The following is a 25612-nucleotide window of genomic DNA, read 5'->3' as shown; positions in this document are numbered from 1 at the left end:
CTGGTGATACCGCCGGGGCTGGGGCTGGGGCTGCTCCCGCGGCTGGCGGCGCTGCCGTGCCCGCCCCGATCCCGCGTTGCGGAGCGCAGCGCTCGGGGCCGGGCCGGGCTCGGCCGCCGCGGGGCGGGGCTCTCCCTCTGCGCTCCCCTCCCATTAGCTGCGGCGCGCCGGGCGCGGCGCCGATTGGCGGGCGGCGGTGCGTGCTCGGGGCGGGGCGGGGCGCGGAGCCGGCGCAGCCCCGGTGCCGGCCCGGTGCCGCCGCGCTGGAGGCCGCGGGCTCGGGGCCGATGGGCTCGGGGGCCATGGGCTCGGGTGCGGCCGGCGGGCCGGGCCATGGCGCGCCGCTCTGCCCCTGCCCGTCCCCGCCACCGCCCCCCGCGCCGCGCTGCCCGAGGGGAACCCGCCGCCTCTCCGAAACCGGGGCCGGGACGCGGCGGAGCGAGGGCGCGGCGGGGCGCGGGGGGCTGCGGGCCGCCGCCTCGCTGCCGCACATCGCGCGGGGCCGCGGCGAGGAGGGCGGCGGGCGGCGCAGCCCCTGCCTGCTCGTGGCGCTGCGGCCGCGGAACGTGGAGGCGGAGCGGGAGCGGTTCTTCCGCGCCAGCTTCGCTTACGACCCGCAGTTCGAGTACGCGGAGCCGGTGCCCGCCGCCGTCCTGGACAAGTACGGGGCCGCCTCCGACCGCTTCGTGGCTCAGGTGAGGCGGGGCCGGGGAAGGATGCTCGGCCCGGAAGGAGGAGGAGGAGAAAGGACGGACCGGTGCGAGGGTGTGGGATGTACCCTGGTGCGGCTGGCCAGGAGATGGTCCATGGTCATAGAATTCTGGAATGGTTTGGGTTGGAAGGGGTTTTAAAGAGCGTCTAATTACCCCACACACCCTGCCAGGGACAGTGACATCTTCCACCAGATCGGTTGCTCCAAGTCCCATCCAACCTGGCCTTGAACATTTCCAGGGATGGGGCAGCCACAGCTTCTCTGGGCAGCTTGTGCCAGGGCCTCCTCACCTTCACAGGGAAGAATTTATTCCTAATGTCCAGCTGAAAACCACCCTCAGTGAACTTTACACCATTCCCCCTGGTCCATGTGAAACCTTGCCCTCTTTCCTTCCCAGCTGGTGCCTGATCCCTCTCCCCTTAGCACCTTTGGTATCCTGCCTTCATTACACTCACCCTGTGATTTCTTAAACCTCAGGTTTTAGTAATCTCACCTACCTGCAGGAATGGTACATGCTCCATGGTGACATGGGTCGTGCTGGTGCGGGGTGATGCCAGGTTGGATGGGGCTTTGAGCAGCCTGGTCTAGTGGAAGGTGTCCCAGCCCATGGAGGAGAATTGGAACTAAATTATCTCACATGTCCCTTTCCACCCAAACCAGTCTGTGTTCCTATGATCAAACTGGCTCCTGCTTATGCTGGGAGCTGTGCTCCATCAGGGACACCATGCTGGTATGGTTTTGTACTTGTTGCTGTAGAACAAACAGCAGAGGAGCTGGAGCACGTGGGTGACAGCATGGGAAGTGCTCCTTAGCCTGAATTACCTGGTGGTTAAGTCTGGCTTGTTTTCTAGAAGGCCTAAAGGTTGTGCAGTGCACTAGCATCCTTAAGGCATCAGCAAACATGGTCAGTAATGATATTAATTGGTGAAGACTCCACTTAAGGAGTCTGTATTATTTCGCTTAACTGTTTCCATGGCTTTCACCCTAGTAAAACATTTCTGAGTTGCTCTCTGCCGTGGAGATGGCACTGAGAAAACAGCTCCTGGTCATTCAATAGGAGAAGAGAGGCAGGAGTGTGCTTCCAGGGTGCTGTGCCCACAAACAAGCCTTTTGTGGATGCAGGAGTAGAGCTGCTCTGTCCCTTCACTCTCTGCTTGGAGCTGGGAGCCTGGCTGTGTCCCAAAACCAGTTTGCACCTGGGAGTGAGCATCCTGCCTCTAGGAAGAGCATCCTTTCTGCCACATGGAAAAGTGAGCAGATAAAAACCCTCTCTTATCCCAAATTCAGGCTGGCACATGGGGGTGTTTCTTTGCACCTCTCAGTCAGGAGTTAGTTATTCAAATAACAACTTCCTCACTGATTTATTTATTGTTTTTTGAATGTTTGCTTTTCCCCGCATGACTACCCATGCCTCTGCCTGGGTTATTATCCAGATGATTCAGGCCCTTTCTGCAAACAGCAGTTTGTCATTCCCAGTGTGTGCCATACCTCTGCCCCAGATGAGCTGGTGCCAGCAAGGCTCTTGCAGGGGAGACACTCTGACGCCTGCAAAGACCTCATAGCTTTTGGCATTTCCCTCCTGTATTTTATTCCCTGAGTCGTGCAGTAAAATGAGTTGCTCAGAGCTCTTTCTCCCTGTGCTTTTTCTTTTGGTGCAGTTGGCTTGCAGCAGAGTAAAAGATGAATAATTGAGGTTATTTTTCTCTGGGCAGTGCTTTGAATGAATGGAATGAAGGTTTGTAACCACTGTGGAACCTGGAAGCTTTTACAAGAGATTCTAAGTGTTGAGTGTTTCTGCCAATGTTTCTCCAGGTTTTCTGGTGAGGCTGGAATGGGACAGCATTCATGGCACTGTTCCTCTGCTCTTACCCTGCAGTAACCTCCTTCCAGTCTCTTTTATTTTGGGAAGCATTTTTCGTTGGCAGCTAACTCTTAGCTATAAACTGCTTTTATTTTCAAAGACCTTCATTAATCATGGAGATTAAATAAATAAGACATTTTGCTAAGTCAGCATCCTTGGACACGAGCAGACAAACCAACACCAGCTCCCTGCTTCCAGCTGCTCTGCATGTGCTTGGGGGGTTATTTTATTTTCTTAATAGAAAACTTAAATAAACCAGGAGGATTCTTCTAGCCCTGTGGAGGGTCATCACCCTGGAGATCACATCCCTGGTTTGCCACATGAATTTGAGTGGCACCAGCACAGAGCTGGAGGATTTGTTTTCCCACTGCATATGTTTGGTGTATGATCTGGAGATGCTCAGGACGTTGGAATCTCAGGAATTTTGCTCACCAGGATGTGCTCTGAAGGCCAGGAAGGAGCTCTCTGGTTGTCTTACTCCTGGGCACCAGCTGTGCTGGGTTTCTCTTGGCTCAGTGATTTGGGTCCCCTGGGAGGAGAGAGGGCAGAGGTGGGAGGATGAAAGGCTGTTTTTCTGCAGTGGTCAGCTGAAGGTACCTTGCAGTGCTGTAAAAATGAGTCTGATTGTTCAGCAAACAAAGCCAAAAAAACCCAACCCCCCCCCCCCCCACCCCAGCACCTCAGGAAACAAAACTGACAGCAGAAAAACTGTGCACAGCTTCTCCTGGAAAGACACAGTGAATGACTTGAGAATAAAAACCAGCTGTGAAAACTACCCAGGGAAGGAAAATCGGGACCTTCTGCAGGGAAAGAGGAGGTTGCTCACCAGATGCAGACCTAAAGCCCCTCTTAGGATCATAGAATTGTTTAGGTGGGATAAGACCCTTAAGATCAAGTCCAGCTGTTACTTAAGCACTGCCAATCCCACCACTAAGCCACGTCCCCAAGTGCCACATCTACATCTTTTAAATGCCTCCAGGAATGGTGACTTCACCTCTGCCCTGTTTCAATGCTTGACAACCCTTTCCATGAATAAATTTTTTCTAATGTCCAACCTAAACTTCCCCTGGCACAACCTGAGCCATTTCCTCTTTTCTTACGGGGTGTTGGATGATTTGAGCACCAGAGCTGGTGGTGAGCACCCATCTCCTGATCCTGGTAACCTTAGGGACTAGGGAGGGACAACAAGTGGTCTGGGGCTGAGAAGCTTGGCAGCTGCCCAGCCAGGTTTGCAGATGCAATAAAACTGCTGGAAAAACTCCAGAACTGGTTGAAAGTCATCTGCTTTGGAATATGTACTAATATAATATGAATATAATATTGAATATTAAGATATTAATATATATTCCAATGACTGGAGAAAGTAATTGCTTGAAAATGTCTGCAATGGAAGCACACTTTTTGGAGAGGAAATGTGCTAATAAATGTTCATATTTTATAGATGCTCCATAAATGTTAATGTGAATAATGGAGCACGTGATGCTTTTATTAGAAGGCTACTGGGAGTACAGCGGGCTGGTGGTGCTGAGATGCTGCTTGAAGCAGCATCACTGCAGAGGGGGATGCACAGCCTCACTGCTGAGCTTGGAATTCAGCCCTGGAGTAAGAAACTTTGGGAGTAAAAAGCAAGCTCAGAAGCTGGAGGTCTTTGTGCAAGCACTGGAGTTTGCAAGGAGAACTGAAAGCAGAAAAGATTGAAAATAATCATGGATTTGACCACACTGCCACGATGCAGTTTCTCTTCTGCTTTGCCCCATTTCTGCAAGAGATGCCTACAAGGGTGATAAAAACCAGAAAAAATACGCTGTGGGTTATGCTGGTTATGTGAAGTGTCTGTCTGTCCTGGTGGCCACTCCAGCCAGCTCAGTCTCTTTGGTTTTTTATATTGTGCAAAACCACCTGGGATTGTATTGGCGTTAATCAGGGTTGCCTTGACTGGGTTTGTTGCATGTGGGATTTTAGGCTGTATTTGTAAGCAGGGAGGTTTTTGTGCTTATGTTTGTGCTTTCTGTGTGCCACAGGCCATCAGGATCATTCGTACTGTCCTGGAGAAGTACGGGACCTACGAGAGCTTCGAGGTGGCCACGGGCGGGCGGCTGCTGAGCAAGTGCCAGATCTGGTCCGTGATCCGAAAGTACATGCAGAAGGAAGGCTGTGTGGGAGAGGTAATCCACATCCCTGTTTTATCACTCGTAAAACACAGCAAAATATTTATTTTCTGATAAAAAGGACTCTGATTAAGAAATGTTTTGGTTACAAAGAGGAAGCTTTTCTGCTCTGAGCAGTGGTGTCCTTTCACCTCCAGCTTCACCATACCCCAGCGTTAAGACATGAGTGCTGGTTCCCCACAAACTTCCTGTGATGTTTTCCTTGTGTATCTCCCTTCTATGCTTGAGAGAGAGGGAGCAGCTGCTGCTTGTCTGCATGGCCATGCCAGGAGCCTTTTGCTGCATGCATGAGGCATCAATTACTGTTGGGAAGCTGTCTCTTGCTGTTGGCAGTGGGAGGGCAGACTTCTCTGACAGCTGCCTTAACCCACATGTCCAAAAGCAAAGCCAGGGGAAGAGATTTCCTGCTGTCCTGCAGGACATGCAGGTTATGGTGCTTTGAAACCCCAGGCTTGGGTTTTAAGGCTGGGAAATACGTGGTTAGGATACAATAGCAGCCACGTGGGATAGAGCCAGGGGAGAAGTTCAACATCTCCTAACCTGGTTTCTCTGCACTCCCTGCAGCATCCAGCATGGAGCATGCCTCAGCTGCCATTAAGGAGCTTTTTTTATCCCTTCTGCCAGCAGGGTGTGGGCAAAACACTTCCACTGTCCTGGGTTCAAAGTCTGAGAAGGATTTCTGGACCTGGCCTTACGTGGGTTGGCTTGCAGGGCTTCTTGCAATTTCTGAAGGATTTCTGGACCTGGCTTTACGTGGGGGCTGTTGGCTGCAGGGCAGGGACTGTGCAGTGCTGGCTGGTGTGGGGGCTTCCTCACCACTGCTTCTTGGCCAGACTCTATTTCCTACCTCTGATTTTTCACCTCTGTCTCCAAAGAGGGTTATTGGTGAGCATTTCCCCAAAGTATCACCTCACCCAGTGGTACCCAGTGCATTCCATGCAGGCAAAGCAGGAATGAGTGCTCCCCTGAGGACCTTCCTGTCCAAGGACATTTCATTTCCTCCTCAAACACCCTTGGTTTGCCCTGATGCCTCCTGTGTTCCTGGGATGTAGATTTGGCACCTTGGTCCTCCTAAGCCTTTGCTTGGGCCAGAACGGATTTCTGCAGATGTTTCCCTATAATTCATCTGCCTTTGAGTGCCCAGAGCCAGTCCCAATACCCAGCCAAGCAGCTGCCAGTCTTACAGACCTGCACTTACACCTTGCTAGTTGAGCTCTGTCTCTTGGGTTTATTAATTGATTAAATTCAGCTACTCTCTTCTCCATTAATTGAGCCCTGGCTGGGCAGAAAGCCATTGATTTTCTTACGTATTGGTGTACAACTGGCTTCCTTCCAACCCTGTGTAATTGTCCCTGTGCTCAGAGCTATTAGGACTGGACTCAATGAACCCCGTGGGTCCCTTCCAGCTCAGGACATTCTGTGATTCAAGGCAACGCAGAGTTCAGTCACTGTTTGCACATCGGTGTGGCTGTTTTCTCTGGGGCCTTTGATAAGTGCTTTGGACACAATGAAAGCATTGGTTTGTTCCTTTCTATCCAATGGAAATTTTGCTGGCTGTGTCTGGGGTAGGGAAGAGAGAAGGGTTTCACCTGCTCTCAATACAGCCATGTTGGCAGAACTTGCACCCTGTACAACACCAAAACTCGTTGAAACTTCTTACATCACTGATAATCTCACACCCTGTCGGGGAACTGGGTGGTTTCAGGTTGTGTCTCCCTCTCTGCACCTGTATCTCTGATTCCTGACTTTCACCATCTGTGTCTGTTCTGCTGTGCCCTTTGCTTCCCTGACCCGTACTAATCGTGGTGGCTTGCTTAAAAGAGAAGAACCTCGTGTGGGGGTGGCCTTAGCCCAGAGCACGAGCAGCTGGTGTGTCCCTGCCCACGGGCAGTCCTGGTGCAGCCCCTGCAGCTGCCCTTTGTCCCCAGCACCCATCAGCAAAGGCAGGATCCTGCTTCCAGCCCCGCAGGCAGCGCGCTCCTGGGTAAGTGCTCACGCTGGAATTCAATTTGTGCCCTCAAAAGCTGCTTTGTTGGGGTCCAAGCTGCAGATCCTGAAGCTCTTCTGCTTTTCTTCTGACTTAGGACAGACATGATGCTGCCAGAGGTTTCCATATGGATTTCAGTGGGCTCACAGCTTGCAGCAGAAAAACATCTTGCCCCACTGGTAAGTGCTGCATGGCAATCCTTGGGGTTGTGGAGTGTTGTCAGCCTGAACAGTGCTAGCTGCTGTCTCTTGGGATCCCATTAATGCCTCCCTCTATCTCTGAGCTGCTTGCTCAGTGTCAGAGGTCCTGAGCAGTGCCAGGAGAGAAAGGAACCCATACCCTGGTGCCCTGGGGACCACCAGAACCTTCCCTTGGTTCCTTGGGAGGAGCTCTTTCTCCATCAGTGCATTCACAAAAGCTGAGCAAACCATGGACCACAAGGATGCACTGGAGGTGCTGCTCAGAATGAGAGAGGTCACAGACCTGGAGAGCTGGTCCTGCTGCTCTTTGGCTGGAGTTGCAGCCCTGGTTGTATGTGCAAAGCTGGAGGGTCCCAAAACAAGGCAAGTGGTGCTGCTCAGCAGGATGAGGTTTTGTAGCAGGAGAAGAGCTGCAGTGGGCAGCATAAGAAGCTGTAGTCTCTGGCACTGCCCTGAGTCCCTTTCCATTGCTCCTGGATGGCTGGTTCTGCATGAGGAGTCAGGGGTGAACTGACAAGGCTCAGCACTGGAGGGATTCCTTTTCACATGGATGTATTTTAACCCAGGTAAGCAGTTGCACTGTAAGTATTTGATGCTGTTTGTTTGCCCAGTGGTGGACTGTTAGGCTGCACTTTTGGCTTTCATAATAATAATAAATCTGACTTAAAGCAAACCAATTCAGTCTCCTCTCTTTTTTTTAATAAGAGAAGAACTGTCATGTAGTAACACAGGCACATGTTTTCATCCTGAAAAGTGTCAGTTGTGAAATAACAGGTGGTTTACAGAGTTAATAGGTATGTAGGGGGTTTTGATTGCTATCCTGAGGTTTGCCACTGCCAAACCTCAGATGCGAGAGCTTCCAGGGACCATCCTCTGGTGATGCTGCAGCTTTGAGTAGCTGCAGATCTGAAGTCAGGTGGTCAGAAAGTGCTGCTGGCTGGCAAGTTAACTTCTGGTGAGCAGCTTTCTTGGCTCTAGCACCTGTGATAGTCAGGTTTCTCAAAATACCTTTTTTTTTCTGCATAAAGATACTGAATAGTCCTACACATGCAATGCCCATCCCTGCTGTGAGTTGTGGCCAGCACACACAGTTCCTCCTGTGAGGGTGGACTGACATGGAGCCATCCTCACTGCTCATGTCATGAAGCCTCAAATGAGGGAATCTGTGGAGAAGTCCATGAAAATGGAACCATAGCCTTGGATCCCTCAGGAGATGTTTCTTGGGGAGTGCAGAGCCATTAGACAGCTGGTGCTGTTGGGTGTTCAGAGCGGGGTTGTTTTGATGGCCGAAGTTACTGCTCCATCCCATTGCCAGTGGGGATGCAGAAGGGGGACCAGGCAGGTCTCCAGAGGATGTCCATCCTGTGTGGCCACAAAAGTGTGGAGAGCCCATGGGAACAAGCTGGGGAGGTGATGCTGGAGCCAGAGGGGTGCTGCAGGAGGCTGCCCAGGAGCTGCCTGCTGCCCCCACAGTGCCTGCTCAGCTTTGTTGGCTGTAAAGAGATTAAAGGAGCTACTTCATCCCTGCATGAGATCATCTCCCTCCTCTCATTATCCCCCCCACCCCCAGTGGCTCTTGCTGTCTGTCATTCCTTTGGGGAGCTGCAGCACAACCCAGTGATGGTGCAGCAGTGCCAAACGGCGCCATCCGTGGTGTCAGTGGATTTTTCTGACCATCTGCCACCATCTCAGCCCCTGCTGAGAGCCAAGCCCCCGCTCACGGCCGTTGCCTCCTCGTCCTCCTGCAGGTGGTGGTGCAGCTGACCGATGACCTCCTGTCGCAGGCGGTGATGATGGTGGAGGACAGCCGGCCCACGCTGGCCATCAACCTGGCCGGAGCCCGGCAGCACTGGCTGGAGGGGATGCTGCGCCACGAGATCGGTCAGCTGGGCTGCTGAGGGTGGGGGCAGAGCTGGGGGACGCTCTGGGCACTCACTCCTGTCCCCTCTCCTCAGGCACCCACTACATCCGGGGGGTCAACAACACCCGGCAGCCCTGGCACAGCTCCGAGGGCCGCAAGCAGTACAGCCTGAAGCCCGCCAACCCCACGGAGGAAGGCCTGGCCAGCCTGCACAGCGTGCTGTTCCGCAAGCAGCCCTTCCTGTGGCGGGCAGCCCTGCTCTACTACACCATCGAGAGGGCCAGCCACCTCTCCTTCTCTGCCCTCTTCCAGGACCTGGAGCAGTACGTCCAGGATGCTGGGGTCCGGTGGGAGTACTGTGTGCGGGCAAAGCGGGGCCAGACGGACACCTCACAGCCAGGTACCGCTTGGGGGGGTCAACTGAGCTTTGGGAAGAATTCTACTTACTTATTTTATATATCTCTTTTTTGGTTTTTTAAGAAAGAACGGAGTGTGGTATGTTCTGCTGCTGTGTAGGTTGAGCATCACCAGTCCTGTAGAGTGTGAGTTGGCACAGGCAGCCAGAACAGGCACAAAGTCATGGCTAGAACACAAAAAGTAAATTTATTTGCATTACCTCCCTAACTGGGGGATCCCCAGAGCAACACCCAACACCTGGGCAGAGGAACACAAGATCAAAGGGGTCACCAGCCTGCTGTTCACAAGCTTATCAAGAGTTACACCCAGGTGCAAGGTCACTTGAGCAATTTACAATCCTCCAGATCAGAGTTCTGCTTTTAACCCTTTCTTCCCAACACAGCCAACAGCACCCAGTCCCTGTATCCCTCCCCATACCGAGTACCACTCTCCCTGTCCCGTGGGAGTGATTTGCACAAGCTCTTGGGGAAGCAGCTGGCAAACTAGAGGAAACATTTGGATACATTTGGATGTTTGTAGTGGTTTACCCTTTACAAAATTACTTGGAAAGAAATGTGAAAGTATCTCAGTGGGGTTTGCGGCTCTGGCTGCAGCCGGCTGCCTCCCCAGTGCTCATCCCTTGGGACTCAGCCGTTCTGAGCCCTGGCACACTTATGGGCAGTGGCCTCATTCTGGTTATTGTGGTCAGCAAACGTTCAGGCAGGTGGAGGGTGGTGGAAGCCAGGAGCCCTCTCCCAGGCCTTTTCTGCTGCTCCAGGCTGTTTCAGTAAGGACCAGGTGTACCTGGACGGGATTCTCCGCATCCTGCGCCATCGGCAGACCATCGACTTCCCACTGCTGGCTGCACTTGGAAAGGTAAGAGCCAGGGTGAGGGTGGGGCAGGGAGTGGCTGATCCCACAATCCCATCCCACCCCAAAGCTCACACAGGCTCCCTCAATCTCATGGCTTCCCAAAAACCAGCCCTTGCCTGGCAGCCCTTCAGCTCTTTGTCTTTCCTTGTGCTCATGGATCTCTGTGTACCAGGGAAAGGCTGTGCTGGGTAGGATGCAAGGAAGGACAGGACAATCCATAATCCTCTGTGGGAGACCTTCGGGAGAGGCTTAACCCAGCAGGTTAAGCCTTTCTGGCCCTTGGCCACAGCAGTCCTGCTGTCACCTGTCCTTGCAGTGACCGAAAATTACCAAATCCGCAAATCCCACACCCCCAGCAGCTCTCCTACTGCCTCCCCATGAGCAGCAGGAATGTTTTGACTGACCCAGGGGGGCTGCAAGTGCACCAGATGCCCCCCATGGCACCTGCCAGGGTTTGGGATGAGGGGACTGACCCCCATCTCCTTCCTGCCAGGTGTCCTATGAAGATGTGAACCGACTGAAGAAATTTGGGGTCCTGGAGAAGGCCCGCATCCCCCACTTCATGCAGGATCTGGAGCGCTACATGAAGCAGCTGGATCACATCGTCACCACCAATGGCCTGAACGAGGAAGAGCTGGAGCAGCTGCTGCCTGACTGAGGGGCACCCCCTGAGGCAGCACCCCAGGGGTGTAACTGGTGCTGTTGGTTGGGAATTTACTGGGGCTGGAGCAGAGGGCAGAGCCCGAGGCGGGCGCTGTGCATGTAGCGCTGTGTAGGGTAGCGCGGCCGAGGGCCCGTGTGGTTGTGTTGATGTGTTCCCTACATCGTCCCTGTGTATTTTGGGGATGCCTGTGCTGCTCCACGTGGCTTTGGGGAGCCAGACAAGAGGGTTCAGGGAGAGTGAGGGCAGAGTTGGGGCAATGTGCTGGTCCTCAAGTGCAGAAGACTGTGCTGGGGGAGTTGCAATGGGGGGATTGGTGTAGGGTACCAGGAGTGCTCCCAGCACTGTTGGGGCACCTACTTGGGGCCAGAGACAGGGCTTGGGGCTCTAGGCTGTGTCTGGCAGGGAGTAAGGGCTGCACTGCACCCACAGATTGCCCCATGGATGCCTTTTCCACTCCCTGCCCGTTCCCTCATGTCCCCCACCAGCAGCAGGAAGGACTTTATTCCCCCATTACCAATCTCTGCCCAGCTCTGCACCCCAACTACAGCCACCCTGCCTGGCTTTGAGGACTCAGGGTGGGGACTGGGCTTGATGTTAGGAAAAAAGCGTGTAATAAAGGTGATGTAATGGAAAAGACATGTGGGCAAAAGGTTGTGGATAGCATCAAAACCCAGGCTGGCACCACTATGAACACCCACAGTGCCTCTTGCTGGCACAGGCAAAGCTGCATGGTTTGAGCTGGTGCGTCAGGGGCTGGAAGGGGTCATGGACTGTGACAAACAACATACTGGACAGGGACATCAGTACATCAAAGCAGGCAAAAGTAAAAACTGCCCCGTTCCTGGTCTTTAACACATGAGCTCTGGAGCAATCATGGCACCCCTGGGAGTACCCTCTTAAGAGAAAACAAAACAAAACCCAAACCAAACAAACCCCACAGCTTCTTGTCTTACATCCCACTGAGCTCCTGCAAAGGTAGCACAGGCCAATCTGTGGCTCCAGAGAGCTCAGGCTCAATCCCAAAAGCTCCAAGTTTGGCTGCAAGCCCTGTTCTCAGCATCCCCAGCTGCCCCTCACTCCCGATCCTGCAGGGCAGCTGCAGATTCTTCACAGGGTGCAGAGGCTGTAGCAGGCAGGGCAGCACAAACCAAGCTTGGGAGAGGAGAGCACTTATCTCTGAGGATTCTGCTCCCCTCTAGTCCAGCTCTCCAAGAACATGCTGGCACTTTTCACAGCTCCCCTGCACAAACCCACTGCCAGCGTGGTCAATTAACACTCTGCTCTTTAATGTACTATTTCCTCCAACATTGCACTCCCCAACGCTGAATGCGATACAGCGCTGCTTTAAAAAGATATTTACACACATCCCAGCATCACCCCCTTGTCAGCCCAAGGAGCAAGGCCTCAGCCCACGCTGAGACCCAACAGGGGAAGTCTCTTGCGGCCTTTCTGTCGGAATGGCAGCAGTGACAAAGGGCAACAGAGCTACTGCGGTGGTTCTGGATTGGTTTTGGTCGCATCCCTGATGAAATAACAGCATGGAGATGGGAGAGGGTGCTGATCTATGCCCAGGCAGGGCTAGAAGCGCTTCATCTGCCGGCGTTCCTGCCGCCGCTGCTTCTTCTCGTTGGGCTCCTGAGCAGCGGGCGAGGACTCGGCTGTAAACCAGGGCCCCAGGATGTTCACCCACAGGAGGTAGAGAGCGCGCCCCGGAGCCTGCAAAACACACGTGGCACAAGCTCAGGCACTCGGGGAGGGACAGGAGGGCTGGTCCCTCCGAGGGAGACAAAGCAGCTGGATCAGAGGCATCTCAGGGTGCACGGAAATCAAAGGCAGTGGCAGGCACCCAAAATAAACTGCCTGATTTCATTCCATGGTTGAGGAACGTATACAGAGCTCAGACTTCATGCACGCAAATCCCAGCATCAGGTCTGAATTACCCAGAGGGATCCAACTGTCCAGACATTCTGCCTCTCCTTCCTTCGGAAAACACACCCACATTTCCTTGAATTTATGAAAAAAGCAATCCAGATGGTCTCCAGGGGACAGCCGAGTCTAGGCTGCCCTCTGCCAGGCCAGCTAGAGAGGAATTTGTGGGTGAGGACTGAAAGAAGATCAAGGACTGAACTGGGATAACTTTCCATGCTCCCACAATTGCCTTCTGTACCTTTGTGGGATATCCTCAAAGCAAATATGGGATTTTAAAACTAAATGGAGAATTGTTTTCTCCTTCTGCACAAGCAGTTTTAGCTGGAGACACATGGCAAACGTTTCAGGAGCAGAAAAGGTTTGGTGTGTTAAGGGGAATGAAAGCCTGTAGCATTTTATCTACTCAAAGGCACAGTGTCCAGCAGATCCCAGCCTTGGTGCATGCTGAATGGTTCAAACAGCCAAACATGATGAAACACTGTTTGTTACAGACACAGAAAGACTCTGTGCACCAAGACAGCTTTGATCTGCCTCATGTTGCTTATTGCCCATTTATGGGACCAGAAGGAAAGACAAAGGCCAGCATAGTTTTTGTGTCGTTGACCCAGAGGGATCAGGACTTCTTTGCCTTGTTCAGCCTAAATTTTGAACAAGATGTGACAAGAAGATTAAAAAACATATCAGGAAATAGTTTGGTCCTGAAACATGACACTGAAATGAAATGGATAAATAATGTCCTCCATCCTGAAGACAGGGAAAGAAAGCAACAATGCAGAGCGAGATGGAAAACAGCAGGGGCTGGGGCTTACCAAGAGCCAGAAGTACCAGACGTAGAGCGAGAAGCAGCTCAGCACTTGCACTATAGCTGTCAGCAGGATCACATCCTTGAGGTGCCTGAGGGAACAAAAGCAAAGCATTAATCTTTCATTCCAACCCCTGCCAAACATGGCAGCTCCTCTGCCAGCACAGTCTGCTCTGCCTCAGGGGAGCGACCCTGCCCAAACCAGGCTGTCTCTGCAGCCCTGCTTTGCCACACACAGTTATCTAGAAGAATCAAAGCAGCAAACAAACAACAACAGCAAAATACTCTGATGAATTAAAGAGATGATCTCTGAAAAAACAACATTGAGAAAGCTGACGAATTGCTGGGGTTTGGAAATCAGCAACAAAACCACCCCCCAGCCCCACAGCTGAAGCAGCAGCCAGCACTGCTGATTTGACACCTATAATGACATAAAGTGTAACTCCTCACGACTGGCTGTGCTGCAGGGAGCCATGAATCCTCCCCATGCCATTTCACAGGCTGACAGACACTTGGGGTCACTAAAGGACAAGCACACCACAAGCTGAGCTACAGCAACAGACGGCTCCTCCTCCCCTCCTGCTTATCTGACTCCAGCTCTTCCATGCCAGCCTGAGGCAGAGCTGAGAGCAGCCAAGGAGAGGAATAAGCTGCCCACACTCAACCACCACCCTCGGGGGATCTGACACCCAGGAGAGGTAAACAGGTATTAGTTTTTCAACACAAGCCTCGGGAGTGCCATGAAGGTTTAGAAAAGAGGCCAACTCTCACTCTGGTTAAATCATCATCTGCTGGAGTAAAAAACCCTTGAGTCACATCCAAGAATGGAGACAAGAATATGGCATAAACAACATTGACTCAAGACACTGCAGAATCCACCATCAACAGCTCCAGCACAAGACACTGAGGGTTCAGTGACTCTGGCATTACCAGAGACCTCAGAGGGGTGAAGGCAGTGCTCCTACCAAACCCAGTTCTCCCAGAGACCATGAAGATGGGCCTTCCCCAACCCCAGAGCAACACAAAGCATCCATTTCAGCGACAGCACAAGAGAAATGCCATGAAACCCACAGTGTTCCAGGAGCAGCTCCAAAGGAGCAGCATTAATCAGTTGCAGCAGGCTTAGCTAAGAGGCTGGAAATATCCACTGCTTTCTGAAATACCTGCTAGCCTAGGGTGGTTCCCTGATCCCCAGAGAGGTAATTTAGAGGTACATGGGAACTTCAGCTCTGAAGGTTTTGTTTTTAGAGCTCTGCCTCCCCTGTGTTTTGCATAGCCCATAACTCAGATAAGCATTAATTCATTTTAATGTATGATAAACCCCACCCCAAATGCTCAGGCAGAAAAAGCTCTGTGTCTCAGTAGCAAGGGAAGTACATCTGCACACAGGACTGCAGCAGTGCCATGGCTGTGCCTGTCACCTTTTCACAGCAGGTGCTGGTATCCCTGTGCTACCTCCTGTCAGTCACTTCCCCTGTCAGCACCATCACACACACAGAGGGCAGTTATCAGGCACTCTGCCTCAGTGCCTTGCACAACTCCAAGAGGCACTTCCCACAATCAGGAGCACACCCCAAACATCAAAGTTCCTTATTTTCCCTTTTTGACTGTCCCACATTGTTTCACTAAAAAGGTATTCAAAATATTTTGCAATTCTACTCCAGAGAGCCAAACCAATATAAAATGGGAGCAAAACACTTGGCTGAGCAGCAAGTGACCAGCTCATAGGTCACACCCCCTCTCCTCCTGGCCACCTTGTCCCTTGTCTGAGTCTCTTATACCAGACATCTGAGCCACCCCTGCTGCAGGCAGAAAAGGTACCATTTCACTAACCCAGACACAAGATGAGAGCTCATCCTGGGCAGAGACAGCAGGCTCTGTACCCCACTGCCTGCTGATAACATCCCCAGGCAAAAATCAAAACTTACGTTAATGAAACTATACATCAATATATGACCCTGACAGCCTGAGAACACCTGATGCAAAACAGAGGGCTCAGCTGCAAACGAGGCCCCACTGCGCTTCTTCAAAAGCCTGGCAGCAAGGGAAGGTAAACCTGGAACTGTAGCCCAAAGACATGGCAGGAAGGAGCCAAGGACCCCAGCACCTCGCTGAGCACACGCTGAAGATCCCCAGCAGAGGCTGGACCTGGGCAGAGGCTGAGGGCAGGGAAGAAAAAGAGCAAAGCCTGATGTGTCCACAACTACCTGGCAGTTTTCTGTAACTAGTTTGAAGCTCACTGTTGGAAAACATGTAAATGTAGAATGTATTTCTGCTGTACCAGCACAGCTGCCTCCTTATTTTATTTAGCAGTGCTTTGCAGGAATTACTGCTGTGTTTCCTGTAATACTGTGGCATTCCTTCCCCAAGGAAAAGACAGTTACAGTGGCACCAAGAACACTGGACGGGCAGAGACTCAGTGCTGTCTGCAGAGGGACATGAAGAATGCACAAGCATGGGGGACAGAAATGGCTGAGGAGGTGACAGGAGCTGGCTGAGACAGAGGCAGGAATTTTTAGTGCGTAGAGCATTTCAAGACATGGCCAGTTTGCAGACAGGATGGTGTAACTAGCAGCAAAACCCTTCTGCTCTGTCAAGCATTACCTGCTGTGCTGGTTTAAAAAGAAAACACCTATCACTGTGTGCTGCAGCAGTGTTTGTTAACTGAAAGATGACTGTAAACTACTCCTGCTGAACTCTTTGTGATCTCTTACCTCTACAGCTCAGCCCTATGGACAGTGACCGTGGCAGGCTGACACACCCATGTTGTGGCTCCTGACTGGGGCACACCAAGCCAAGTGTTCAGGTAATAAAGACAGTTAAGGTACACTCTGAGAAAAAATGGCTCCAAACTTCCAGCTCCCCCCATGCCCATGCCAGTGGGCAAGCTCAGGAGGGAGCTGAGGCCCAGCCTTCTCCTCGGGAGCCTCTCCTGGCTCTGTGTGCACGCTCAGGCAGCAGGTCCTGCTCACCTGGACTCGTGCGGGTGTGGACACTCACTCTGCCATCCCCTGCTCCATATTCAGGTCAATTCCCCCGTCGGCAAGGCTGCCATCGTCTGTGAAAGACGGCTTTGCCATGGAATTCATGGACCGGTAGCTGGTGCCGTAGACCACCAAGCTGAAGATGAACGCGACCTGCAACAGGGAAACCGCTGTCAGCTGCGATGGCCACGACCCCGGGGCCGGGGGCCACGAACGAACCCCAGCCCGGGTGCCCCCGCCGGGGCGGAAGACGGTGCCCGGCGCTCACCCACGTCCAGGCGGAGGCGGCGGAGTAGAAGATGACCAGGTTCACTACGGCGTACACGGCCTGCGGAGAGAGCACGGCACAGCTTTCCTCGTCTGCCCGCTCCCGCCCCGCGCCCCGCCGCCCTCCCGGCCCTCCCGGCCGCACTCACGGAGGCTCCCAGGATGATGCGGAGGTAGAAGCGCAGCGTCTCCCGATTCTCCTCGAAGATCTGCTTCTTGCCCTTGGTGCCTGCCTTCCCCTTGGGCTGCGGAGCCAAGAGAGGCGGTCAGCGTCTCCCCGGAGTCCCGGGCCCCGCAACCCCGGCCCTGCACTCACCGCCATGGCCGCGCCGGCTCCGCGCTCCGCTTCCCGCGGACGTGACGCGACGGAAGCGGCGGGACAGAGCCCCGGGGCGGGCGGGACAGGGCCGGGGACGGGCGGGACAGAGCCCCGGGGCGGGCGGGACAGAGCCCCGGGGCGGGCGGGACAGGGCCTCCGGCGGGCGGGCTGGGCGCGCCTCGGGCCGGGAGGGAAAGGTCCTGCCCCGCGGTGCTCCCACGGAATCGCGGAATAGCGAGGTTGGAAAGGGTCAGTTGGTCCAACCTCCCTGCTCAAGCAGGGTTTTCCCAGAAGTGGTTTTTGAATATCTCCAGTGAGGGAGACTCCACACCCTTTCTGGACGAGCGAACTGGGAAGAACTTCACTCTGCGACTAACAACGCAAAGGAACAGAAAAAATGCCCAGCATGGCACTGGGACCATCCGCGGTGCTCCCAGCCACCCTGGGCTGGAAATGGCCTTAGCTGTAGGGAGTTTGACTCTGAGCCTGCACCTCAACCCCAGGAACAAGATCTTGCCAGCCATCCTCCAAGCTCCTTCATGCACGGCTCCCACGGAATTGCCATCCCAGCCTTACCCACTCTGGCTCCTTTTGACCCTCAGTCAGCCGGAGCCCTTCCCCAAACCTCTGGAAAGGACACAGCTCCGAGTTCTCCACAAGTGTTTATTGTCCCAATACACAGGAGACAGAGGCACGGTTGGGTCCCCACTGACCTGTGGCTGTTAGCACAACACCCTTGGGAGAAGCTGCAGGCACGAGGAGGTGCAGGGCACTGGCGTGGGGCTGTGGGGCCGGGGAGGAGGTAGCTTGTGGTGCAGTAGTGCAGCAGCACGGCTGAAGTGTGCAAGTATCTGCCCCAGGTGGGGAAGGCACCGGAACTGGCACGATGGGCACACCAGGGTCCGCTCCTCACACCAGGCCCAGCTGAATGGTGCTGGGAAAAATGGGCTTGTATTCTAATCACCCCCATTCCAGAACAGTGCAGAAGGCTCAGCAAATACACCTTTCAATGCAGGAGGGACCTGGCAGGGCAGGCACATCATGCCCTGTAGATGCAATCTGCTTGACAAACTTAATGGAAAGGTGTGTTCCATCCTTTTTCTAACCACTTTGTTGTCCAGAAAGGCTCCCCTATACTGATGGCGAAAGTGAGGCGGTGCAGATTCGTACCTTTGTAGTGTTACTCCCCCCTCCACCTATCCCGGGGCTGCCTGTACCTTTATTCCAGTCCACATCCTTGCCCTCTCTGCCCAAAGCCTGGCTGCAGTGTAGGGGAATCAGTGCCACCACAGAGCGGTTTGACTGTATTTCATCTCACCTCCCCATGGCAGGGGGGCAGAGCAGCCATGTCACCCCCCTTGAACAGGAGGCTAATGCTTGGTGGCTCATTCCCATGCTCTTGAAGGAGGCAGGACGAGGCAGGGAAGGGTGGGACACCCAAACCCCCAGCCAGCACCTGGCCTGTCCCTGTGGGCCAGAGATGAGGGACAGAACCTGGAGATGGGGGGCTTGACTTTGAGGGGCACAGAGGGTGGGGACACGGCACAGGGAGAAACTCACTGCTCTGCATGACTAAAGTCATAGCAGAAGTTTAAGTTGCTGGGAGGCTTTGGGATGGGAGGGGGGTCGTCGGGAATGCTGATGTTCTCCAGGTCCAGGAGCCGCAGCTTGAGCTCCATGGACAGCAGGACATCGAGGTCTGTCTGTGTTCGCTCACTTGTCATCTCCTTGCCCAGAAGCACATTCAGCCCATCTGTCCAGAGGCAGAACTGGGGAAGCAGAGCATGGACATCTCTGGCACCAGCCCCAGGCAGCCAGAGAGCTCAGCTCTCCCCTGCTGTGGCTTCCACCCTCCAGGGACACAGCTCACTCCCCTGACTGCTGTGTCCTGGCACCACATTTTGGGCACTGTGCCACCCCAGCGGGCCCCTGGAGCTCACCTCGTACCGGGTGGGGGCAATGAAGTTGAGGCAGTATTCCTCCACATCGTGCACAATAGAGAAGGCCAGCTCCAGGACATCCTGCAGGGACAGCACAGAGGCTAGCTGGCTTCTCAGCTGGACTCCTCCCAGCCCTGGTGGGGTTCAGAGCAGGAGCTGCACCCAGCCTCCTCCTCTGCACTCCAGGAGACCCAAGAGGTTTCTGTCCATGAAACCACACAACCTGCCACCATCCACCCACTCCCAAAACCCATCCCCAGCTGGACAGGATAAAGTGTGAGGTACTGACCTTGTTCTGCTTCCCAGAGCTCTTCTCCTTTGTGTGTGGACACTCCTTCCCCACCAGCAGCATCTTCATGTCTGCCACAGGGACTGCAGCCAAGTGGAAGAGCTATGAGTTCCTTCTCCCTCTTCCCATCTCTCTCCCCCTCCTTCAGGTCCCCCTTGCACAGAGTACAACCCAAATGTAGGGACTCACAGCCATCCACAGCTTGGGGTGGGGGGGGCTCAGTCTGCCCCAGCCTGAGCTCCCACACCTCCCAGCCCCACAATACCAGCAGACACTGGGACAGCCATGCAGCAGCCAACCAGAGGGGCAATTCCCACCTTAAGGCATTCTTAAACTGGAGGTTATCAGAGGGCTCCCCTCCCTCCTTCCCACCCTCTCTTTCTCTCCATCACCTACTTTTCTCTGTCAGGCTCTCGATGGGGGGAGACTGCACCCCCTCCTCCACATCCCCATAGTGCAGCACCTTGTGGTTGGGGGACAGGCGGCAGTACCACAGCTTGTCTGCAGCAGAAGAGCCATGAGAAATTCTCAGCCTCCCCTTGCAGCTTTGTCCTTCCCAAGGGGCAGGGAGCTGCCCCCTTATCAGCACTCCCCATTCCTCCCAGCCCATGGGACAGCCCATACCAGCTGTCCAGGGAGTTGGGCATTCTACTCCCAGAGATTAACTGGGACTTCCCCAGTAGCAGGGGACATGGGAATAAGCCTCTGCCCCCCTGCCAGGCCCTCCACCCTGGAGCAGGGTTCTGGCACCCACCCTGCCTGCGGCGGCTGCTGATCTTGCGGAAGAGGGTTCCCTCGCAGAGGTGCAGCAGGCGCTGCTGTCGGATCAGCTCCAGGAGCTCCGGCTTCAGCTTCTCCCGCAGCTCCCTGGGGTGAGAGGCAGCAGAAGAGGAGCACAGCCATTTCAACAGGCACTCGCTGACCTCCCAGCCTGATAGCATTGTTCCTGCCTCAGGCCCCCATCGCAGCTCCCCTCCCTGCCCACAGCCCACTCACAGCACAGGCACAGCCAGCGTCTCCTCCTGGTGCAGCCGCTCCGTCTGCCGCAGCTTCAAGATCTCGCTGTAGTTCAGTGTGTTCACTCTCGTCTTGAATAGCTCCAGGGACGTGGGCTTGAGGGACAGGGTCCTGGTGATCTGCTCCCGCACCACCTGCATCACCTGCCAGGCCCAGGACATCAACTCCAGTTTGGCAACACTCCCCAAATCCTTGAATTTGTACTCCCATCCAGGGAAGAAGCATCCCCCCTCACCTTGTCAAAGTCCTCCTGGGTTGCTCTCATCTCCTTCCAGGTCTTGTTCACCAGCTGGATGCAGATGCAGAACAGCTCTTCAAAGAAATGATCCTGCCCGAAGAACATAGGGTAAAAGGCCTGAGCCGTCTCCGAGCCTGTGGTGAGAAGGACAGATGAAGCCAGACTCCCCAGTTTTTCCAGGGGATTTCAGTGTCCAGGGAAACCGGGGTGCTTCCCAGCCCTACACCCCCTTCCTATGCTGTCAGCCATGCCAGAGCCTGGTGGCCACATGGATGCAGTGTCCTGCCCTTGCAGCTTGCTCCCCAAGCAGCAGGGCAGGGAGAAGGACAAGCTAGGGCATACATACACGGCTCTCCAATGTGCAGGATCTCGCAGAGGATCAGGGTGAGCTGGATGCTGCTTCGAGCAAAGGGACATTCGTGTTTGTCTTCCCGGCTGCTGTTCTCGAGGATAAACTGGAGAAGAGGGCCATAACCTCATGTTAAATGGATTTGGAAGGCTGCCCCAACAGTGAGTGTCAGACCTGTCACGCCCCCAACAGGTGAAGCCATCTCTAACTCAAGTGACCCACTCTTTCCAAAATCCAGCCCCAGCCTCCTCCTTCCCTTGTGGCAGTGTGGGAGCTGGTCACAGGCACTGCAGGTTGGGGAATGGCTCATGCCCTGCTGGTTTTGCCCAAACTGCCCCAGTTTCCTCAAGGCCTGGAAACCAAGCTATGAGCAAACCCTTAAAAATTATGGGGACCCTTCAGAGGCTTTGGCCTCAAATGGCTCCTACCCGCAGGAAGGACTCATCTTCATCTGAAACAGAGCAACAGTAGGACACTTGCCTGGGTGTGGCCAAGGACAGATCACAAGGAAAGGAAAAGAAGGTGGAGATCTACCAGCACTTCTCCACCAGGGAGTTCCTTGGGAGAGCACAGCACCTACCCTGCTGTAGGCATTAGGGGTGTTCCTGGAGAAATACACCATATTATCAAGAGCAAGGAGTCCTGGTGGGGCACGGCGGAGATCCTCTGCTGGGTTGCTGTTGTTCTAGGAGGACACAAAGGATGCAATTTAGCAGCTGCTGCTTTTTTCTTCAAGCAGCAGTGTCTTCCCAACACAGCCACGGGGTTTGCCTTTGAGTCCCAGCACTCCATAGCACTCGCTGTTCAGTAGTGCTGAGGGAGGAGAAGGGAGGTACTGCATGGTGGTCCCTCAGCATCAACAGGGACACCTGGCTTAAGGGAGCTATCAGAAGGTGTCACCAAGGCCATGTGGTGGAGCCAACATGGGGCTCAGGAGGGGGTGCAGGGGGAACACACCATGAAGCCCAGCTTGCGGAATTCCTTGGCGCACAGGGATCGCCGGCGCTCGGTGCTGAAGGTGCCAGCAGGCGCCTCGCTCTCCGACTCAAAAGCAGCCTGGCGCAGGGACTGGAGGAGATCCCGCTGCTCCTGGAGGGACAGCGGAGAGGAGGGGATGCCAGTGAGCCCCACAGAAGCAGGTTCTCCCAGGGCAAACCCAAATGTGTTGGGTTCATCCAAAGGTGAGCTACTTCCACAGGTGGAAGAGACCAGGTGCAGAATTGCAAGGAGAGTACTCCCAGACCTGTGAGTAGGGATCCATGGACATTTTCATGCGATGCTCACACAAGTTGAGGCTGACAGACTGCAGCACGTAAAGATAATGGGCCATCTCGTCCCCCAGAGGCTCAGAGCTGTGGATAATGTTCTACAGGAGATAATGAGACAGAAGGTTCTCCCATACTCCTGCTTCCAGTCCAAGCTCAGGACCCAACAGCCAAATCCCAGCAGGTCCTACTGCTCAAAGGGGTGTCGGGAAGTGGGAAACTCTCCTTGGGGTTGGGCAAGATCTGTGTGCACTGCAGGCTGATGGGGGTGCAACCCTGAGCACGTGGGTGCCAGCAGAGCAGCACCCATAGGCCTTCTCAAGGAAGGCATAGGGGGCACACAAGCAACTCAGCCAAGCACAGTCACCAAAGGTTGGGGCTCAGGGGACAGGGCCTGGGGAGAAAGGACAGAGAATGAAGCACAGAGCAGACCCTTGCACAAACCCAGCTCCTCACCTTGTGGATAAACTGCCTGATGTTCTTCTCCCTCAGGTAGTCCATCATGCCCTAGGAAAAAAAAGGCTGTGAGACATTCCCCAGCTCAGCACGCCACCACCTCCCCCAAAAAAAGGAGGAGGCAGAGTGAGGATATAGACTTTAAACATCTCTGGGCACTTCTTGCAGCCGTGCCAGCACAAACCCCACAGCAGACGACCCAGCTCCCCAAGGTCCCATCACGGGGGGGAGGGCGCACCCTGAGAGCTCAGATGTGCCAGGGGCTGGGTCATTACAATCACTGCGCCACCACCAACTGTGATACTTCTGTCATTTGAGACAAAAAGTCCTGACAGCTGAGGGCTCTCAGCAGAGCACCCCGCTGACAGGGGCACTGTGGTGCCTGACTCTGCAATGCCACCACCCTGCCATGGTGCCCCTCACCCGCCGCTCGGCGTCGGTCGCGCTCAGCAGCAGCGCAATGAGCAGAGCCATCGCCTTCAGCTGCAGCTGGGCATTTGTCCTGTGGGAGGAAGAGCAGGAGGATGTGAGAGTCACCAGCTCTGAGGAGGGTGGTGAGTGGTGCTCCAGCCTCTCCACTTACACCTGCAGGTGGGTGAGAAGTCGGTCCAATGTCACTTCTTTTTTGACCACCTCAAAGAGGAGGCGACTGGTAGGCACCATATTCTCCAAGATAGACAAGGAGAGCTGCTGGATAGATGCATCCACTGCATTCATGTTGACATAACTCACTATCTATGAGACACAAAACCATCTGTCAATGGCAGGCTGAGCCTGGAGCACAAGGATAACAAGGGATGCCACAGGCACAAACTGTGGACATTGTAGAAAACTCTTACCTTCTTAATGAAGACTGTACTAAGATTTTCCCAGGAAACAAAATCATGCTCCATCAGCTCTGTGAAGGCTTTGAGGGTATGAGCCAGCATCTCCCCTGTACTGGAGGGACAAATGAACAAATACAGTGAGGATGGCTCCAGATACCTCGCTCCCATCCTATGGTGGTGTCTCTGCAGCTGAATATTGGTGGGCATGTTAGAAACAGCTAGAGAAGAGAGCAGTGAGCAGGAGAAAGGAAAGAGACTGTTGGGTAAGAAAACAGACTCTCACTTAGTCATCCCAGGAAGCTGACTTGCCCAGGAAGCCAAGGCAGGGGAAGTTCAGTAGTTGGAAGCTGCATCATCAAGGTACAAAGATCACTGCAGACAAGCCCTCAGGAAAGCTGAACCACCCCATATCCCTCCTTCTACTTCCAAGAAACATGTGCTGCATTGCCTGGTTCCACATTCTCTGTGTGACAGGAGCTCAGAGCAGCTGCACCGTCACATCCTGGAAGAGTCACACAAGCAGTGGTATTTGGCAACCAGGGTTTTCTCAAGCAGAACTCTTGAAGCTATAACCTCAGGGCAGAGGAGGGATCATTCAGGGTGGCAAGAATGAGGAGCAGCACTGGAGGCCAAGATGATCACAGGAGGTTTCCTGGTAGCAAACCCCATGAGGCTACAGATAACCCAGCCAAAGAAGGGATGGAATCTTCAAGTCTGGGCACATTCACAAGGAGTCAGGACTGCATATCTGTGGGGACCTTCCCCTGGCTGCCAGCATGCAGGGACACAGCCACAGTACAGGCATCAACAAGTCAGGAACACAGAGTCCACTCCAACACCCAGCTTGGAGCTCATGCAGCATTAGCAAGGGAGAAGAAAAGTCAAGGACTGCAAGTAAAGTCCTGTCCTGATACTAACTCGTTCCCTTCTTCTACAATAGAGTAGATTTGCTTCAAGCCATTCCTGCTGATGAACTCTTGAGCAAAGGTAACGTCCTGGGAGAGGCTTGCAAGCTTCTTCAGTGAGTCAGTCTTCACATCCACATTCTTGCTCTGGATCCCAATATACAACTGCTCTGCTTCTTGGTCCTACCAGGAAGGAAAGAATCAACCCAAAGGGGCTCATCAAAAGACAGCAAGAAACTTGAAGGTGTCTGTAAGAGCGGAAGTGCAAGTTTGGGAAGGAGTCTCAGGCTAGAGCAGCCCCAGTAAGGAGCTGAACAGAGAAACAGAGCCACCAGAGCAGAGACCAGGTGGAGCTGAGGATGGTGGTCAAAGTGGAATGACACCAAGAACACTTGATGAGCTGGCCCCTATGTCCAAAGCATTTCAAGATGATTTCTCTTCAAACCCTCCCAAGCTCTGCCAAGGGAAAACGAAGGCTGAGACATGTCTCCTGCCTGTGTTATTTCTGCTGAGGCACAGAGAAGAGCCATCATGACCTCAAGTCACAGAGGCAGTCAGAGGCAGAGGGCTCGGAGCACCTCACTGCAGGGGCACGGAGCACCAGAGCACACAGCGGAGGAGACAGGGGGGCAGAGGGATGTACCGGGGAGGTGGTCAGCCGTAAAATGCTCCCGTTCTTAATGTCCCTGCGGTTCTGTAAGGAGAGAAGGAGCCGGTGAGCCTGCAGCGGCGGGGTGGGCGCTGCAGCGGCGGGGCCGGGGGGCCGGGGGTTGTCTCACCGACTCGGTGATGTAGGTCTGCCGCCCGTCCGCGTACTGCAGGGCGTAGCGCTCGGCGTTGGGCAGGCTCCACCTGCGGCCACGGGCGGCCGGTCACAGCCCCATTCGGCTGGTGCCGGCAGCCCCCGGGTCACCGCAGCCCGGTCACGGGCTGTCACGACTCGCAGGCAGCGAGTGCGGTACTCACGCATCACAGACGTCCTTGAGCACTGAGGCGAGCGGCTTGGTCTGCGAGAGGGAGGCCGGCCGTGAGCCGGGGTGGGGGGCGCGGGGAGGGGTGCGGGGATGCCGGGCAGTACCTGCTGGAGCTCGATGAGTTGCGGGATGGCTCCCACCATCTGGATGGCGATCTTCACCACGTCCTTGGGCGGCGGCATGGCTCCCGCGGCAGCTCCGCACCGCCGGCAGTTCCGGGTTGCCGCCGCCGCCGCCTCCCCTCACGAAGGGCCCGGCCGCCGCACCGAGGCCTGGTGCCACCACCCCAGCCCCGGGCAGGCCCGGCCCCCTCACCTGAGCTGACGCGG

At 54.5% G+C, this 25612-nt stretch overlaps 3 protein-coding genes across 3 annotated transcripts; 1 reads left to right on the top strand and 2 right to left on the bottom strand.

The window, feature by feature from the left end:
* Positions 1 to 281: 281 nt before the first annotated feature.
* Positions 282 to 11304, top strand: MATCAP1 (microtubule associated tyrosine carboxypeptidase 1). The gene is made up of 6 exons (XM_084215122.1): positions 282 to 695; positions 4595 to 4738; positions 8677 to 8809; positions 8884 to 9189; positions 9964 to 10061; positions 10552 to 11304. Exons 1-6 carry the CDS (start codon positions 288 to 290, stop codon positions 10714 to 10716), a joined length of 1254 nt encoding a protein of 417 aa, XP_084071248.1. The 5' UTR covers positions 282 to 287; the 3' UTR covers positions 10717 to 11304.
* A 683-nt stretch (positions 11305 to 11987) lies between these two features.
* On the bottom strand, positions 11988 to 17060 carry TMEM208 (transmembrane protein 208). The gene is made up of 6 exons (XM_084215240.1): positions 17021 to 17060; positions 16854 to 16949; positions 16706 to 16765; positions 16454 to 16590; positions 13461 to 13545; positions 11988 to 12438 (listed from the first exon to the last, which is right to left on the bottom strand). Exons 1-6 carry the CDS (start codon positions 17024 to 17026, stop codon positions 12301 to 12303), a joined length of 522 nt encoding a protein of 173 aa, XP_084071366.1. The 5' UTR covers positions 17027 to 17060; the 3' UTR covers positions 11988 to 12300.
* Positions 17061 to 17776: 716 nt separating this feature from the next.
* Positions 17777 to 25517, bottom strand: ELMO3 (engulfment and cell motility 3). Its single transcript, XM_084215038.1, has 20 exons — positions 25388 to 25517; positions 25276 to 25316; positions 25089 to 25161; positions 24953 to 25003; positions 24323 to 24492; positions 23417 to 23516; positions 23161 to 23312; positions 23001 to 23079; positions 22578 to 22628; positions 22100 to 22222; positions 21814 to 21945; positions 21437 to 21541; positions 20854 to 20962; positions 20505 to 20641; positions 20249 to 20412; positions 20007 to 20119; positions 19649 to 19753; positions 19253 to 19335; positions 18964 to 19044; positions 17777 to 18792 (listed from the first exon to the last, which is right to left on the bottom strand). The coding sequence occupies exons 1-20, from the start codon at positions 25463 to 25465 to the stop codon at positions 18580 to 18582; spliced, it is 2160 nt and encodes a 719-aa protein (XP_084071164.1). The 5' UTR covers positions 25466 to 25517; the 3' UTR covers positions 17777 to 18579.
* Between the last annotated feature and the right edge of the window lie 95 nt (positions 25518 to 25612).

The sequence above is a fragment of the Fringilla coelebs genome (assembly GCF_963513975.1).
Source record: "Fringilla coelebs genome assembly, chromosome: 14".
In the NCBI taxonomy this organism is placed as follows: Eukaryota; Metazoa; Chordata; class Aves; order Passeriformes; family Fringillidae; genus Fringilla; species Fringilla coelebs.
The sequence above is the reverse complement of the archived record's forward strand: the minus strand, read 5'-3'. Positions and strand labels throughout refer to the sequence as shown.